General features: G+C 35.4%; 1 protein-coding gene across 2 annotated transcripts in view; it reads left to right on the top strand.

The window, feature by feature from the left end:
* Positions 1–14,943, top strand: part of KCNH7 (potassium voltage-gated channel subfamily H member 7) — a 528,547-nt gene that overhangs the window by 478,376 nt on the left and 35,228 nt on the right. For both annotated transcript variants that reach the window (XM_013969285.2, XM_013969283.2), the window contains one exon: positions 1,025–1,224. In XM_013969285.2, coding sequence (XP_013824739.2) covers positions 1,025–1,224 — 200 coding nt within the window. The remainder of the gene's footprint in view (positions 1–1,024; positions 1,225–14,943) is intronic.

Genomic DNA, 14,943 nt, shown 5'->3' with positions numbered 1-14,943 from the left:
TGAATATGCCCAAAGCAAGATGTAGGCCATTGTCATCATGTGACTTTCTGTATAAAATATAGAATTTTTTTAGGATTATTAGAAACTAAACACAAATGTAAAAAGAAAGACAAGATATTTAAAGAGCTTATGTTAAATTATAAATATTTTGCCCAGGAAGCTTTAGAAATGGCATTCTAAGTAATGAATGTTAGTTTTTTTTCTTCCCATAGGTGAAAGAACAAAGAAGTCATTCTATTTTTCTTTGCAAAAACAAAACTATATTCTCATAGTCTAAGCCAAAGATATATTTCTCATCTAGAAAGTATAAAAATAAATTTTAGTAGATTAAAAATTACATATAAAGAATCACTCTAAGGAAAATGTGATTTCCTTGAAACAATTTATGGGGACTCCCCTGGTGGTCCAGTGGCTAAAACTCCGGGTTCCCAATGCAGGGGTCCTGGGTTTGATCACTGGTCAGAGAACTAGATCCCACAGGCCGCAAAGATCCCACATACCACAGTGAAGACCTGGCACAGCCAAATAAATGAGTAAATAATTCAAAAAATATTATTCCTTAGCAAATCCTTAAATTTTATAGTAAACTTTTAATATTACCAGGTTAGGCCTGAGGCTGAGGTAGAATTGTCACAATTTAAAAACTTTTACTCCACTTCCAGACTACAGATCTGTGGTAACCCCATGACGTACCTTCTTGTTACATTACAAGTAAAATGCTGATTCTAGTCGATAGTCTAGATTGGTTACAGGTCGATATTGTAAACGGTCTGAGTTTTTACTTTAACATAGAATCCATGATGAATTGGGATATTTTTCCTCTCCAGATTTAACATCAAAATTATAAACTTTACAACAGTATTGACTTAACTACTTTATTCCCCACAGGCCAGTAATAACCCCTCACAAATGGATTGAGATTACAAAAAAAAAAAAAAAAAATCTGCATTTTGAGATTCTGATAAGATATAATATCCCCAAGTGCAGTCTTTCCCCCCTAACTTTGTTTTTTTATCCAATCCAGCACTAATGTATGCAAGCATTTTTGGGAATGTATCTGCAATTATCCAAAGACTGTACTCAGGAACCGCCAGGTACCATATGCAGATGCTGCGAGTAAAGGAGTTCATTCGCTTTCACCAAATCCCCAACCCTCTGAGGCAGCGGCTTGAAGAATATTTCCAGCACGCATGGACTTACACCAATGGCATTGACATGAACATGGTATGTACTACTGTTTTCCAAAACTGGAGCCCCTCAGGCATTATAGCTACAGCCAAAATGAAAAAAACAGTTTCACCAGCTTTGAACCCCTTGCTTTTGTTTTCCTTTCTCGGATGTTTATTTTCTCCCCTGGAGATAGTCTTTCATTCTCAACTCATGGCATTGCATGGTGCTATATCTAGTTATACTGTGTGGCAAAGGCATAACATGATGCAAACTGATATAACTGTGTGTAGTAGAGCGCCCACTTCTGGTCAGAGAGAGCATTGCTAAGTTAGGAGTTGGGCTTTCACCACATGGCCTAGCTGCCAGAGCCCGCAAAATACATGGATCCATGTGCATTAAGATATTACAAGTAAACAATAATAACTATAATGCCTCCAAACAGAAATATTTTTTTTAAATATGACATTTTAAGGATCTGTGGGAGAGGTTAAGGAACTTAAGTATACCATAAACATTTTATAATAGGAAGTTTCATTTTTCTAAGGATAATTTTTCTATATTTTCATCAATTAAATATGTGCCCTTTTACTGTATCTGGTTTAATGCATCTTTCCTTTCAAGGGGGAAATATGTATTCTTTCATAACTCTTAAACAAATTCAACATCAACTTTTCATAACCTTCCCTCCTCTATCAATGCTTAAAAATCAATACAACTAATAAAATTAATTGATCTAAAGAGCTCCTTTTATTATTAGGAAAATTACATATATCTTTTTGACCTAGCTATTTGGCTATAGATATTGATTACTAAAGATAAATTGTATGATAAATACAAATTCAATAGCATATCATAGACCTATTAAAAAATGATTAGAATTATGATACCCTCCCATCTAGCTATTCCTCCGCTGGGCAAGGATCTTGTTTCTAAGAGTTCTTTAGAAAGTGAAATCTTTCAAAGTTAGTGACAGCAACATTATAATACAACTCTTTCATACAACTTATTCAATTGAGATTGACATTTTTTTATTTCATCAGCAATAGCCTAACAAAAAAAATAAAGGTTCAAAATTAACAGTTAAGGTACAGAAAGCATTGCAAATACTGCCAGTTTGAAATATATATTTACATATGATAGGTTTATCATAGTTGTGCATGATTTATTTGATTGAGAAATAATGGCATGCCATTATAAAATTTTTAATTTGAGGAACTAATCAATCAGCACATTTCATACAAAACCATAACTTAATTCCATGAGTTATTTCTAATTATCCCATATTTACTTGTGAAAATTCATTTGCAAAGTTGCTCTCACCAGGGTAACACTTTAATCTCTTAAGAAAATACCTACAAATTGGTCACTTTTGTTTATTTCCATTCATATTATTGTTTAATGAAGATATCAACATTCAGAAACTACAGGGGATGCTCTAAAGCTGGGTTGGCTCAAGCAGTGTCAAGAACCTTTAATCAAAACACATGTCACTCAATTTTGTTGTTCCATTCTGCCAGATTATTTCAATAACAATAGTTAAACATTTATTTATTTTACTTCCCCTCTCCATATTACTCTAGTTTTGTGACCATTTTTTTTGTGATAAAGTCTATTTTGTAAAAACTATTTACCTTTCATTGTTTGACTCTATTACCTATGAATTTGGTTTATATACCACTTGCCTATTTACAATGTACTTATGAAAGATTTATCTCTTTCCTGTCTGCTTCACACCTTAATACATGGAATCACAACACCCACCGGTAAGAACAGGAGGTATTTATATCCAATTTAATTCTCGTGTAAATTGTGGAGAACACCCTTGTGATCTGTCAGGTTTAGAGCTTGTTAAATGATTTCCAATGTTAGTTCTGATCTTTTTTGCATGGTGTAGCAGAGGAAATACAAAGCAAGAAACTGGGGAACATAATCTGGAAGAGGCCAAGTACAGAATAGAAATTCTTAACTTGAACAACAACTTGACCTCTAATAATATTTATATAGTTTCCCCCCCAACCCACCCACAAAAAGTCACTTATCTGCCCCTTCCTCCACTCTGGTAAAGGTTATGGGTATACGGTTTGCATTAGATAATTGTCATAAAGAAAATGTCATTCTCTTTCATCATCCTCTATTTTCATGATGTAGGTGCTTTTCTTTCCTCTCATCTGCATGCCTGTATTACATGATCCAGGAGTTGTGTGAGCTCTAAACCATGTGCCACTGAGTCTTGCATGTGGTTTTGAGAGCTTGACTTTGCACGACCTTCTTGTTTGTACACAGTGTCTACATTTCTCATCTTGTGACTGCAATGTGAGTAAAAGATCTAAGTGCAATATAACTCAAAACTCAGCGAATGGAAGATGCTTGCTAATTAAGCACAATGTGCAAAAGAAAGTTGATTAGAAAAAAGCAACCCTATTCTTAGACTACTGAGAGGTTAAAAAAAAAATCTTTTTTTTTACCTCTAACACCACATTGTTAAATCCCTGTGTCTTATTGGTTTTATTGTTAACTAAATTGTGATTTAATAACAATTTAATGCAACTTAACTTTATGTACTGTGATACATAAAAATACATCAAAATGTTGTATTTTACATCAGCATTCCATGTTATTTCATTTGAGTATAACCTTAAATATGATTTATCATGAAACATTTCAGGCCATTTTTGCTGTTTAACCATGTCCAGATGAAGTACAAGATGTTTATTCACACTCTATTAATTGAGTGAAAATTCTTTTTCATAGCCCCACACATTTGATTGCTTGATAGGTCACAAAACATTCCAAAGAAGTTACCTAAAGCATGGAGCCATATTCTTTATTCCCTGTTTTTTTGCTTTTAGTGGAACATCTATTGCCAGAATGTTCCAGAACCAAAAGCATTCTGGGAATATTTATGGGCTTCCTCTCAGTTGAGCCAAATGGTTCAGATTGCAAAAGGAAAGCAGTCAGAATAATGAAGTTAGTGAAAGGAGAATGTCCTTTTGCAAATTATGTCAGGTTTAGAATTAGTAAAAATTAGCTCAGAAATGTCCATAGGTCAAGTTTGGAAAATACTTTTCTTTCTGCAATACTTTTTCAGGTTAGGACTGAAGGTTCCTCAATGGATTTCCCCCCAAAAATCAAAGCTGTCTTATAACCCAATCTGAAACTTTCAGACATTATCTAACATTGATTTTAGTTACAACACTGCTGAAAACTGAAAATCACCTTCCGTGTCATTGTAGAATCAAGCCATGCACGTGAAGGAACGTGGCTTGGATGGATAAGGACACCAATAACCATGATTTATCCATCATTCAGGATGGAGAGAAATAAATCATTAATGACAGAAACCACTCCATAATTTAAAATTATATTTGCATGGAAGAAAAGCCTTTTTGAACATTCAACTAAAACTGTTACTCCTTACCTAAAAATGGCCCTCTAATAATGCCTAAATAATAGAAAAAATATATATAGAATAAAAATTCAGAAGACCCAAGTACTAGCTATCAATATGCCACTAATCTTGGACAAGTCACTTAACCTGTCTGTAATTTCATTGAACATGTCATTTTCAAATAGTTCTAAAGCACCAAAACTGCCCTTGCTAAATCTGTGAAGCAATTATTATGGGAGTTTTTCTGCTTGAGGATGTAGAGTCTAACCTATCTGCTGTACACTCTTTTGCTCCCTCTGAGTCTCCTTTGTGGAACAGTTATTTCTGTGTTGAGTATTATTCAAAAACCACTGAACTAAGTGAATGGTAGAATTGCGGATGGCAGAGAAACCAAGGAGACCATTTCAGGTAAAGACAAGGACAGGAATAGAGGCCCTGTTTTGAGACATCCAAGGCAGAATTAAGGCAGATAATCTAAAAACAACTTTATTTAATTTATTTTAAGAAGAAGGGAGAACAGTTGAGTATTTTAGTCTGGGGTGTTGATGCAGAAAAATTTGAGAAACAAATATAGAAAGGAGTTGAAATAAGAACCTAAAAAAGAAGAATACATTCTTTAGCAGCCACATAGACAAAGTTTCCTTAAAGAGAGGTAGGAGAAGAAAGAAAAATGATGGAGGCTTTGGTTTTGAGGAGTAAAGAAGGCGACTCAATGGCACTCGTACATACCACATGGCCCAGCCCTTTCGGTCAAGCAGAGACTAATTCCTCGGAAAGAAGAAGGTATAGGGTCAGAGAAGAGTTGAACAAGGGAGAATATTTAGAGATTTCAATCAAGAACAACCTAGTGGGCTAAAATTGCTTAGAATTACAGTAGGACTCTTGCCGGGCAGATTCTTTACCACCAAGCCACCTGGGAAGCCCCAGAGTGGGACTCTTGAGTGACAAAACATACTCTTATAATGGACCGAATGAGCAAAGCCAATGAAAATAGAAAAGAGAATCATGAAGAATGACATACTGTTTAATAGAAATTCCTACTTCTTGGGGCTGATGTGATTTCTAAGGACGTTTTAATAAAAGTCTGATTTCATTTCTTTCCTTGACTCCTTTCCTGCTCCTCTGTTATCTGATAACTCTGACTACAGACTACTACTACTAACTGCTTACTGCTACTACTAACTACCATCTATTTAACTAGCAACTACTAACACTAACCTGCATCTACAATCTAACTGCATTCCATCAAAACTATTGTTGCACCCATTCCCTATGTTTATTTAAATAACTTCATCTGTGCCAGGCTGTCACTTTCAAATATATGCCACTAATGTCCTATTTTAATACACTGCAGTGAAATGTAATTTTGAGCTCTTTCAATGTCTAATTCAGCGACTCAGATAAAATAATCCTTGTGACAGTAAGCCATACAGGATATAAAGCAAAATTTATAAAATAGCATATCTTGTCTCTACCATAATATTTTTATTGCCCTTTACTTTTTTCTAGTGATACTTTGTATACCGAAGTTTGTATAGTCAGTGAAAAACCTTGGACTAGTTCATTATAAGGCTACAGTAAAATGACTACAAATATGATGCCTTTCAAGTCTGACTAGCCATCCAATGGGCAGGGACCCTGTTACCAAGAAGTCTTCAGAAAATAAAAACATTCATGTTTAAAGATAGAAGCAGCATAGTACAATTCTAGCATAGGTGAGCCTACAATTTAGATTGATATTTTTATTTGATCAGTAATAGTTTAACAAAAACGTATCAGTTCAAAATTAGCAATCAAGGTACAGAGAGCATTACAAATGTCTCGTAATATGAAAGACATATGCTCCTTCTCTACACTTAGATAGAAAAGTGTAAATCCACATATTTAAAAGGGGAGCATGGGAATTGGCAAAAAAAAAAAACTGCATTTAAATGATAATGACACTGAGGATTGGTGACATCTTTTATTTTTCTGTAAAGAAATAGTTGCTGTTTAAGAGTGGAATCAAAGTAATGGCTGTCTACAATGAACCTTAAAAGATATTTTCATCATCATGCTGATTAGTTGACAGGAATTGCCTGGATCAGCAGAAACTGGATATGTGAAATTTTCCACTTGCAAGAAATCTGCTATTAACACACATACTTGACAATTGTATTTAGCACCTGAACCTCAGGTGTTTAAGAGAGGGCAAGTCTCCTGTCCTTCCAATTTTTCCTCCAGGCTCTTTATCCTAAAGTCTCAAAAATGCCACAGAGCACAATAATTATACCATCTGGAGCCCCCTGACATGAACAATATCAAGCTTAAGACAAGCATCTGGTATTTTCAGATTACAAATGGTATACGTTAAATCATGGTTCACAAATGATGACGGTTACTTCAGGCTGGTCTCCAACCATTATTAAGAAAGACTTGTTTACATCGAGCACCAAACTGCTTTAAGCAAATCAAGTTCAATAGTGGGATCTGATCCTGAGCCATTCCTGAGTCAAGAGAAATAATGGCAGCATGGTCTGCGGCATTACACATGAAAAATAGTCATTGCAGAAATACCACACTGAGGCAATGAACACACTTCTATGCTTCAGTTTCTCTGTTTGTTAATGTTCTTCCTATGGTAGTAGGAAGGTGGAAATAATGTTTCAAGTTTTTTTCAACTTCCAAAATTTATGGTGCTATTCAAACAGGATTCAAGTACAGTCTCTTATGCTAAAGAGTGATCTATGTTTCTAGATGCTTTCTTTGGAACACAGGACTAATTCAAGCTCAGTACAGTTTAGGATCAATTAATAATCAGTACAGGTGAGCCAATAATGGAAAATAAAGACATCAATGTTCACTTTTAAAATATTCTTTGGAAACATGAATTTAGGTCCATTAAATTCAAATATTAGAGGAACTTGGCACTTATCAAACTTAATGGAATCAAACCATCCACAATTTATCCCAAAATAAAAGTCCAGTATTTAGTTAAAGAATTTCCCAAGACATTACCAAGAGCTTGAGAATTTATATTGAAAATGGATATGTAAATTTCCACCCACTAGACCAGATATTCTAAAATCCTTTTTTAAAGGCAAAAATAAGCACAAGTAGTTCATCTTTGCCAGTTGACCATATAGAAGGCAGCAGGCTCAGGAAAACTACATCTAATTATTTTCCATGGTTAGACATATTACTATCCATGGAGATGAGTGTGAATGGAAAAAAAGATATATAATCATGCCTCTTTCATGCCAGATATTCCAAAAGAATCTTTTCGTTTGCATCTTGGGCTGCTGTTAGTCAGGTGTGCTACCCCAAGAACTCTACACTCAGTTGAGCGACCATCTGATAAGAATCTTCCTCACTTTGGGCCCAGTCCCTTGTATAGTGCATTTTCACACTTCTGGAGCCATGCTAAATCATTTTCCTCACTCTCCTGGCCATCTTCTTAACTCAGAATGCTCGACAATTCACACAGAACTGAAACATGTCAGTAGTGAGAAACAGCCACCGTGGTGGGAGGGAAAATCAAAGACTCAGTCCATGCAAGTGTAATTGTTGTGCTTGAATCATAGCGGTTCACAGCTAGCCCTTACCTAGTTTTATCTGTGAGTCAGTGTGTGGACACTAGGGAAACAGGGCTTAGTCGTGTTTTCTAAGATGGGAACATTGGCCCAGAGTCTAATTCTAATTTTACCTGCCTTGTGTATGAGCTGTGCTGGAGTAGGCAACACCAGAACCAAGTTCAGAATGCTTTATTATAATAAGGCAAGAATGGTTAACTGAGATGTCACTCCTATGAATTACTTATTCATAACATTTTTGTATAGATTTTGGTTACGCTTTCCTTGCCATTTTTAAAGAATTCTTTGTCGTTTATAGACATTGATGCTCTGTCTCTCATCTAGATTGCAATTTATCCCTAGTCTCTTTCCAATATGCTGAGTTTGTTTAGGATATTGTCTGGATTTTAATTTTTTTGTTTTTTAGTATCATCCAATTAGTCAGCTTTTCCTGTATACTTCAGAGATCCTGTCCTGTTTCACAAAGGTCCCACTAAACCTGTGGATTACACAAGTAGTTTTCTAGGCTTTGAGCTCTGTTATATGATCAAGGAAGAAAATTCTGAATCTGTTTGAAGTTTTATAAATTTTCTTCACATGGATGGAAGATAGGACTTTTGGTTTTAAATACCACCTGATTTATACATTAAATTATTAGGTATAATTTGAATATATATTCCCTGATGGCTCTGATGGTAAAGAATCCTCCTGCAATGCAGGCATCCCAGGCTCAATCCCTGGGTAGGGAAGATTCCCTGGAGAAGGAAATAGCTACCCACTCCAGCTTTATTGCGTAGAGAATCCCATGGACAGAGGAGCCTGGCAGGCTATATAGTTCATGGAGTCTCAAAGAGTCAGATGCAACTCAGCACAAATATCTTTACTCCCATATTGCTCTATTCTCTGGTGGCTTAAAGGGTAAATCGTCTGCCTGCAATGCAGGAGACCTGGGTTCGATCCCTGGGTCAGGAAGATCCCCTGGAGAAGGAAATGGCAACCCAATCCAGTACTCTTGCCTGGAAAATCCCATGAACAGAGGAGCCTCGTAGGCTACAGTTCATGGGGTCACAAAGAGTCGGACACAACTGAGCAATGACGCACATGGCAATATAAATTCTGATTTATGCTTAATAGCTTTATATCACACTTTGGTATCTGACAAGGCAAGTCAACTCTTACTAATTTTGCTTTTCTTATTTTGGGGGGCATTTGAGAGTATTTATTATTCCATAGAAAATATATGACTATCTTAGTTCAATTATGACATATTCCATTTGGGCTTTTGAGATAACCCAGAGATCAGATTGTTTTTTCTAGCACACAAAAATCAGAACTTGTAACCAATATCAAAGTTTAGTCAAGAATATATGTAATCATCAGACAAATCAAGGCATGGAGATCCTTCTTCTAGTATGTGTTCTAAGTTTTAACATTGTTATTGTTCAGTCACTAAGTCATGTCCGATTCTTTGCAACCCCATGGACTGTAGCATGCTGGGTTCCTCTGCCTTCCACTATCTCACAGAGTTTGCTCAAATTCATGTCCATTGAGTCAGTGATGTTATTTAACCATCTCATCCTCTGCTACTCCCTTCTCGTTTTGCCCTCTACCTTTCCCAGCATCAGGGTCTCTTCCAATGAGTCAGCTCATAGCATCAGGTGGCCAAACTATTGGAACTTCAGCTTCAGCAACAATCCTTCCAATGAATATTCAGGGTTGATTTCCTTTAGGGTTGATTGGTTTGATCTCCTTGCTATCCAAGGGACGCTCAAGAGTCTCTCCAGGACCACAATTTGAGAGCATCAATTCTTCGGTGCTCAGCCTCGCTCTTCCAACTCTCACATCCATACATGACTACTAGAAAAATCATAGCTTTGACTCTACTGATCTTTGTCAGCAAAGTGGTGTCTCTGCTTTTTAATCTAGGTCTGTCATAGCTTTTCTTCAAAGAAGCAGGCATCCTAAGTTCATGGCTGAAGTCACAGCCCTCAGTGATTTTGGAACCCAAGAAAATAAAATCTGTTATTGTTTCCACTTTTTCCCCTTCTATTTGCCGCGAAGTGATGGGACCAGATGCCATTATCTTAGTTTTTTGAATGTTCAGTTTCAAGCCAGCTTTTTCACTCTTTTCTTTCATCCTCATCAAGAGGGTCTTTAGTTCCTTTTCACTTTCTGCCATTAAAGTGGTATCATCTGCATACCTGAGGTGGTTGATATTTCTCCCAGCCATCTGGATTCCAGCTTGTGATTCATCCAGCCAAGCATTTCGCTTGAAGTATCCTGCATAAAAGTTAAATCAGATTTAACATAGGAGGACCCTAAACCATGTGTGTGATAACATAACACTTAAGCAGAACGAAGCACTTTTGGTCATCAGACATGCACATTTTAGAGTCTGGAAGTTACATAGCTTACAGGACATTTTCTAAAAAGTAATGTCCTATAAATCAATGAAATATTTGTTTACTGTAAGCAATTTAAACTAGACACACCCTGCCACAGATAAATACCACTCCATAGAAAAGAGCTGACCCACACTTTTAGTGTGCTTGTGAAGAGCAGGCCATTAATCTTTGTCATTATCTAGTCACTTTTCTTTCCAGGTATTACTCAGGAAGGAGAGAGAATGAATCAAATACCTGTTGCTAACCCTTTTCTTTCTATGAATTTTATATTAATTTTTACATGACTTTGAAATTTCAATATTAAGTTCCTTGCTGCACATTAAAATCATCTGAATATATAAATGTTAGTGCTTCAGACCTACTCTGCAACACTTATACCAGAATTGTTTATAGCTATGTCAGAGCACCAGTATTTTTATGTCTGTTCTAACATGTATCCAGGATTGAGAGCCACTGATTTAGAGCCTAAAATAATTGTGTCTCCTTCAGTAAGATTTTTCTAACGCTCTTAGATATTCTTACCTTTGTTATTAAATTCATTCTTAAATTTATATATCTTAGTTAACCAAATGAAATACATTATACATTTCCATTTTTACCTGCTATTTTTCTTCCTTATAGTCACGCTAACATATTGTCTGTCTCGTTTTTCCATTTGTTCTTTGCCTTACCACACGATTTGCAGGCTCTTAGCTCCCTGACCAGAGATTGAACCCCAACCCCCAGGGAACTGAAGGTGCAGAGTCCTAACCACTGACTCTCAGGGAATTCCCTATCTGCCTCACTCTTACTGGACTTTTCCTTTAGTTTGTTTTAGTCTGATTTGGGTTGGCTTTGTTTGAACAGGAGGAGAGGTCCTTGAGGATTTACTCTTGGATGTTCTAAGTATCATATCAGCAACAAAAAGAGATACATCCATTCTCTTTTGAAAAAATCCTATTTCTTTTCCATATGAATTCACTAGATTCTCCAAAACAGTTTTGAATAGTAGTAGCTGACTTTTTGAAAATAACTTTACCATTAAAACTATTAGTTTAAAAAAAATCCTTGCATTTCTGAAATAAATCCTGCTTGGTCACAGATATTTTTGATATTTTGTTGATTGTATTAGCCCGTAAATTATTCATAACTGTGCATCTATTTTACAGTGGTATTGTTCTATAGTTACAAGCTTTTTAAATTTAAAGAAATCATCTGTTAAACTATGTGGTCGTGGTGGTTTTAATAGTAGTTCTTTAACCACCATTCAATCTCTGCTATGGTAATTATTTATTCTGTTTCTTTCTTGGTCAATATTGATAATTCATATTTGGGAAAAAATTCATGCATTACATCTGGGCTTTCAAAGTTGTTACAAAATGGCTTCAAAGATTCTCTTTTAACTCATTTATTCAGTCTTTTCCATATCAGTAGCTACCTCTGCCTTATCATTGCTAAATTTGCATATTTTTGTTCTTTTTTCCTTCCTTTAGCAGGCCTTTGAAAGATTCACTTATTTCACGGTATTTTTATGAACTAGCCTTTGGATTAATTTATTATTGCTACTATTCTTTTCATTTTCAACATTTACCTTCATTACCCTCTTTTTTATTTCTTTATCTTGTTCTATTATTTTTACCATTTGTTTTAAGTTTTTTTGAGTCTTTCTTTCTGAAATAACTAAGACATTAAGACTAATATTTTCCTTTCGATGTAAATTTTTCTGTGGTTCCATGGATTTTGATATGAGTTTTTCTACTGCATTCTAAATTACATATTTTTTGATCCAAAGGTTATCATAGAGTGTTGTTCTTAATTTTCATGTTTCTGATTTTTAGTCACTTTTTAATTATTTTTTCTAGAGTTAATGGTCTATATAATATTTCCACTTTTATAAATGTTTAAGTACCCACACCTAATACAAAATGAATCAATGACTGCATTTGTTTACGAGGACTCACTTTTATAAAGTTTTTCGAAAACATGTCGTTTTATTTTCATGGGGATGAGCGAACCCTGCTCTCTCTCTTTAGTCATACTTACTTCATTCTTTTATGTGCAATACAATTGAATTATGTGATTTCATGAACAAGTACAGCTGATGTACATATGTTTTGGAACTTACACAGCTGGTTTGAAACTCAATTTGTAGAAGTAGGAATGTACAAGGACACAACAATATGGAACATTTGGAGTGTTGGGTAACAAGACTAAACACATTTTACAGAAGCAGAATCTAATAGATGGAGGAAGAAAACTTCTGCTATTTTGAGAGCTTCTGCTATTTTGAAAAAAGTTATAAAATTGCCAATAGAACCATCACTTTCCCTAGAAAACAACTGAATTGTTGTCTAGTTTTAATCTTTCTGGGAAACAAATACCATAACCAGTACAAAAAAAAAATAGCATTTATGCCACATTTCTGTTCTTTGTTGCTTATTGATAAAACTGATGAATGAACGGAAAACATTTTGTACTTCACCATACTAGTAGCAACTTTAGAAATCCACTCTGATGAACAGCTATGGCAAGTCACAAGGTTTGAAGGAATCCTGGACTAAGTTTAGAGTCTTAATTCTTCCACAAATAAAATCCCTTAATGAACTTTTTTGTTGTTGTTTATGCACTTAGTCATGTTCAACTCCTTTTGACCCCATGGACTGTAGCCTGCCAGGCTCCTCGGTCACTGGGATTTCCTAGACAAGAATACTGGGGTGGGTTGCCATTTCCTTCTCCAGGGGGTCTTCCCAGTCCAGGGACTGAACCTGCATCTCCTGCATTGGCAGGTGAATTCTTTACCATGAAACCACCAGGGAAACCCTTAATGCACTTATTCTTTAGTTTTCGTGTGAAAAAATGGGGAAATCACCCTTCTATATTCCTTATATAAAGTTGATAAATCAAAACATGATTGTAACATATTACACATGAGAAAATTTTCTGAAACATAAAGCTAGATTCAAGTTCAAAATGGTATATCAAATGTGAAGTGGTACTTAAATCACTTCTTCATTACATGGCAGACTGCACCGCCCTTTTCCTTAATTTGTAGGCAAGCTCAGCTCATCTAAAATCAGTCCATTTGTTAAAAAGTATTTATGAAGTATTCCTTCATCCCTTCCTTCACTCCCTCTCTCAAATAATTGGGAGGTTGAGGGGAAGGTCCTGAAATTGTTTTTTAGGATGCAGATCCCTTCTGTTGCCTTTAGAAACTTTCCTGAGTTCCAGGGTTTCCCCGAGACCTTATTTCAAAAATCCTAGTGTACCTTCTTAAGTCAGGCCTTTGCTGATTTAGCAGAAGGGCTCCAGAGGCGGAGTAGCAAGACTATGTATGTAAAAGTAGTAAATCCCCTCTGCCTATACATCATCACTCACACTGCAGCTCATCCTAGGCTCTGACTTAACTGGGATCAGGTTAAAGTTTTAGTGTCCTTCTGAAAGCAAAGGAACATATCATAATTAAGCTGTTAACTGGGGATGGGAACTGCAGGCCAAGGAAGGGAGAAGGGAAAGATGCAGGAAGGACGACTCTGTTTTCATTTTTCAGAGAAAATTTACTTGTAGCACAACTGGTTCAGGATTTGTGACAGTTTTCCATGTCTGTGTGCAGCAGCATTTTGTTCTGCTCATATGTTTTTTGCCTAAATGATGTAACCATATGATATATGTTGAAAAGTTGCATGCAGAAAATTAGTTAATTTTCACAAGACTTATAAAAGCCCTTAGTCATGGATTCTCTAATACCCTGCTTTGCCAGCAATCTGACCACATGTGATAGTGCTATGCATTAAAACAATTCTTTCTTCTCATTAGCCACATGAAAGTAAAATAAGAAAGGAGATGAAAAAGCAGTTTGAGATTTCAGACTAAGACTATATATATTTGTATGTTTAAAACTGCTCAAAGAATGTACCTGACTTGATCAATGGATAAACAGGTAATCACCAAGGAAAGATGAAAGATGTGTTCTCCCTATCCCTTAATGATAAACCATAATCATAGGAATAATATAATCTGGGATGACCTCAAAATTGTGAAATCCATTAAGGAACATTATCTTCTAGAAACAGTGAAAAGTGAGGTTTAGGATCTTTTAAAGATGTTATCAAATCTAGAATGTCCACATAATATGTAATAATTATACTAGAATTTTTTAAATGCTATAAAATATGAAGGATGTGATTTAGAGTGGAGATTTAAGATTTGATATATTTCTTGCATAATCTATTTGATAAGCATACTTGAGTTTTAATGTTTCATTAATGAGTGTTAATTTATGTTTTGACTAATACTAGTTTATCAAGATTTAAGTATATTTAAGGACCCAAGGAGATTTCCTACTGTTAGTTATCCCAGTTATCAAAGTTGTTTCTATGATTAATTTGCTGTTTAGGGGAACCATTTGCCACATTCAGACTGTCTTTCTCCATGTGCCCTCTTCAGGCTGCCT

Source organism: Capra hircus, chromosome 2, assembly GCF_001704415.2.
Source record: "Capra hircus breed San Clemente chromosome 2, ASM170441v1, whole genome shotgun sequence".
NCBI classification, from domain to species: domain Eukaryota; kingdom Metazoa; phylum Chordata; class Mammalia; order Artiodactyla; family Bovidae; genus Capra; species Capra hircus.
The sequence above is the reverse complement of the archived record's forward strand: the minus strand, read 5'-3'. Positions and strand labels throughout refer to the sequence as shown.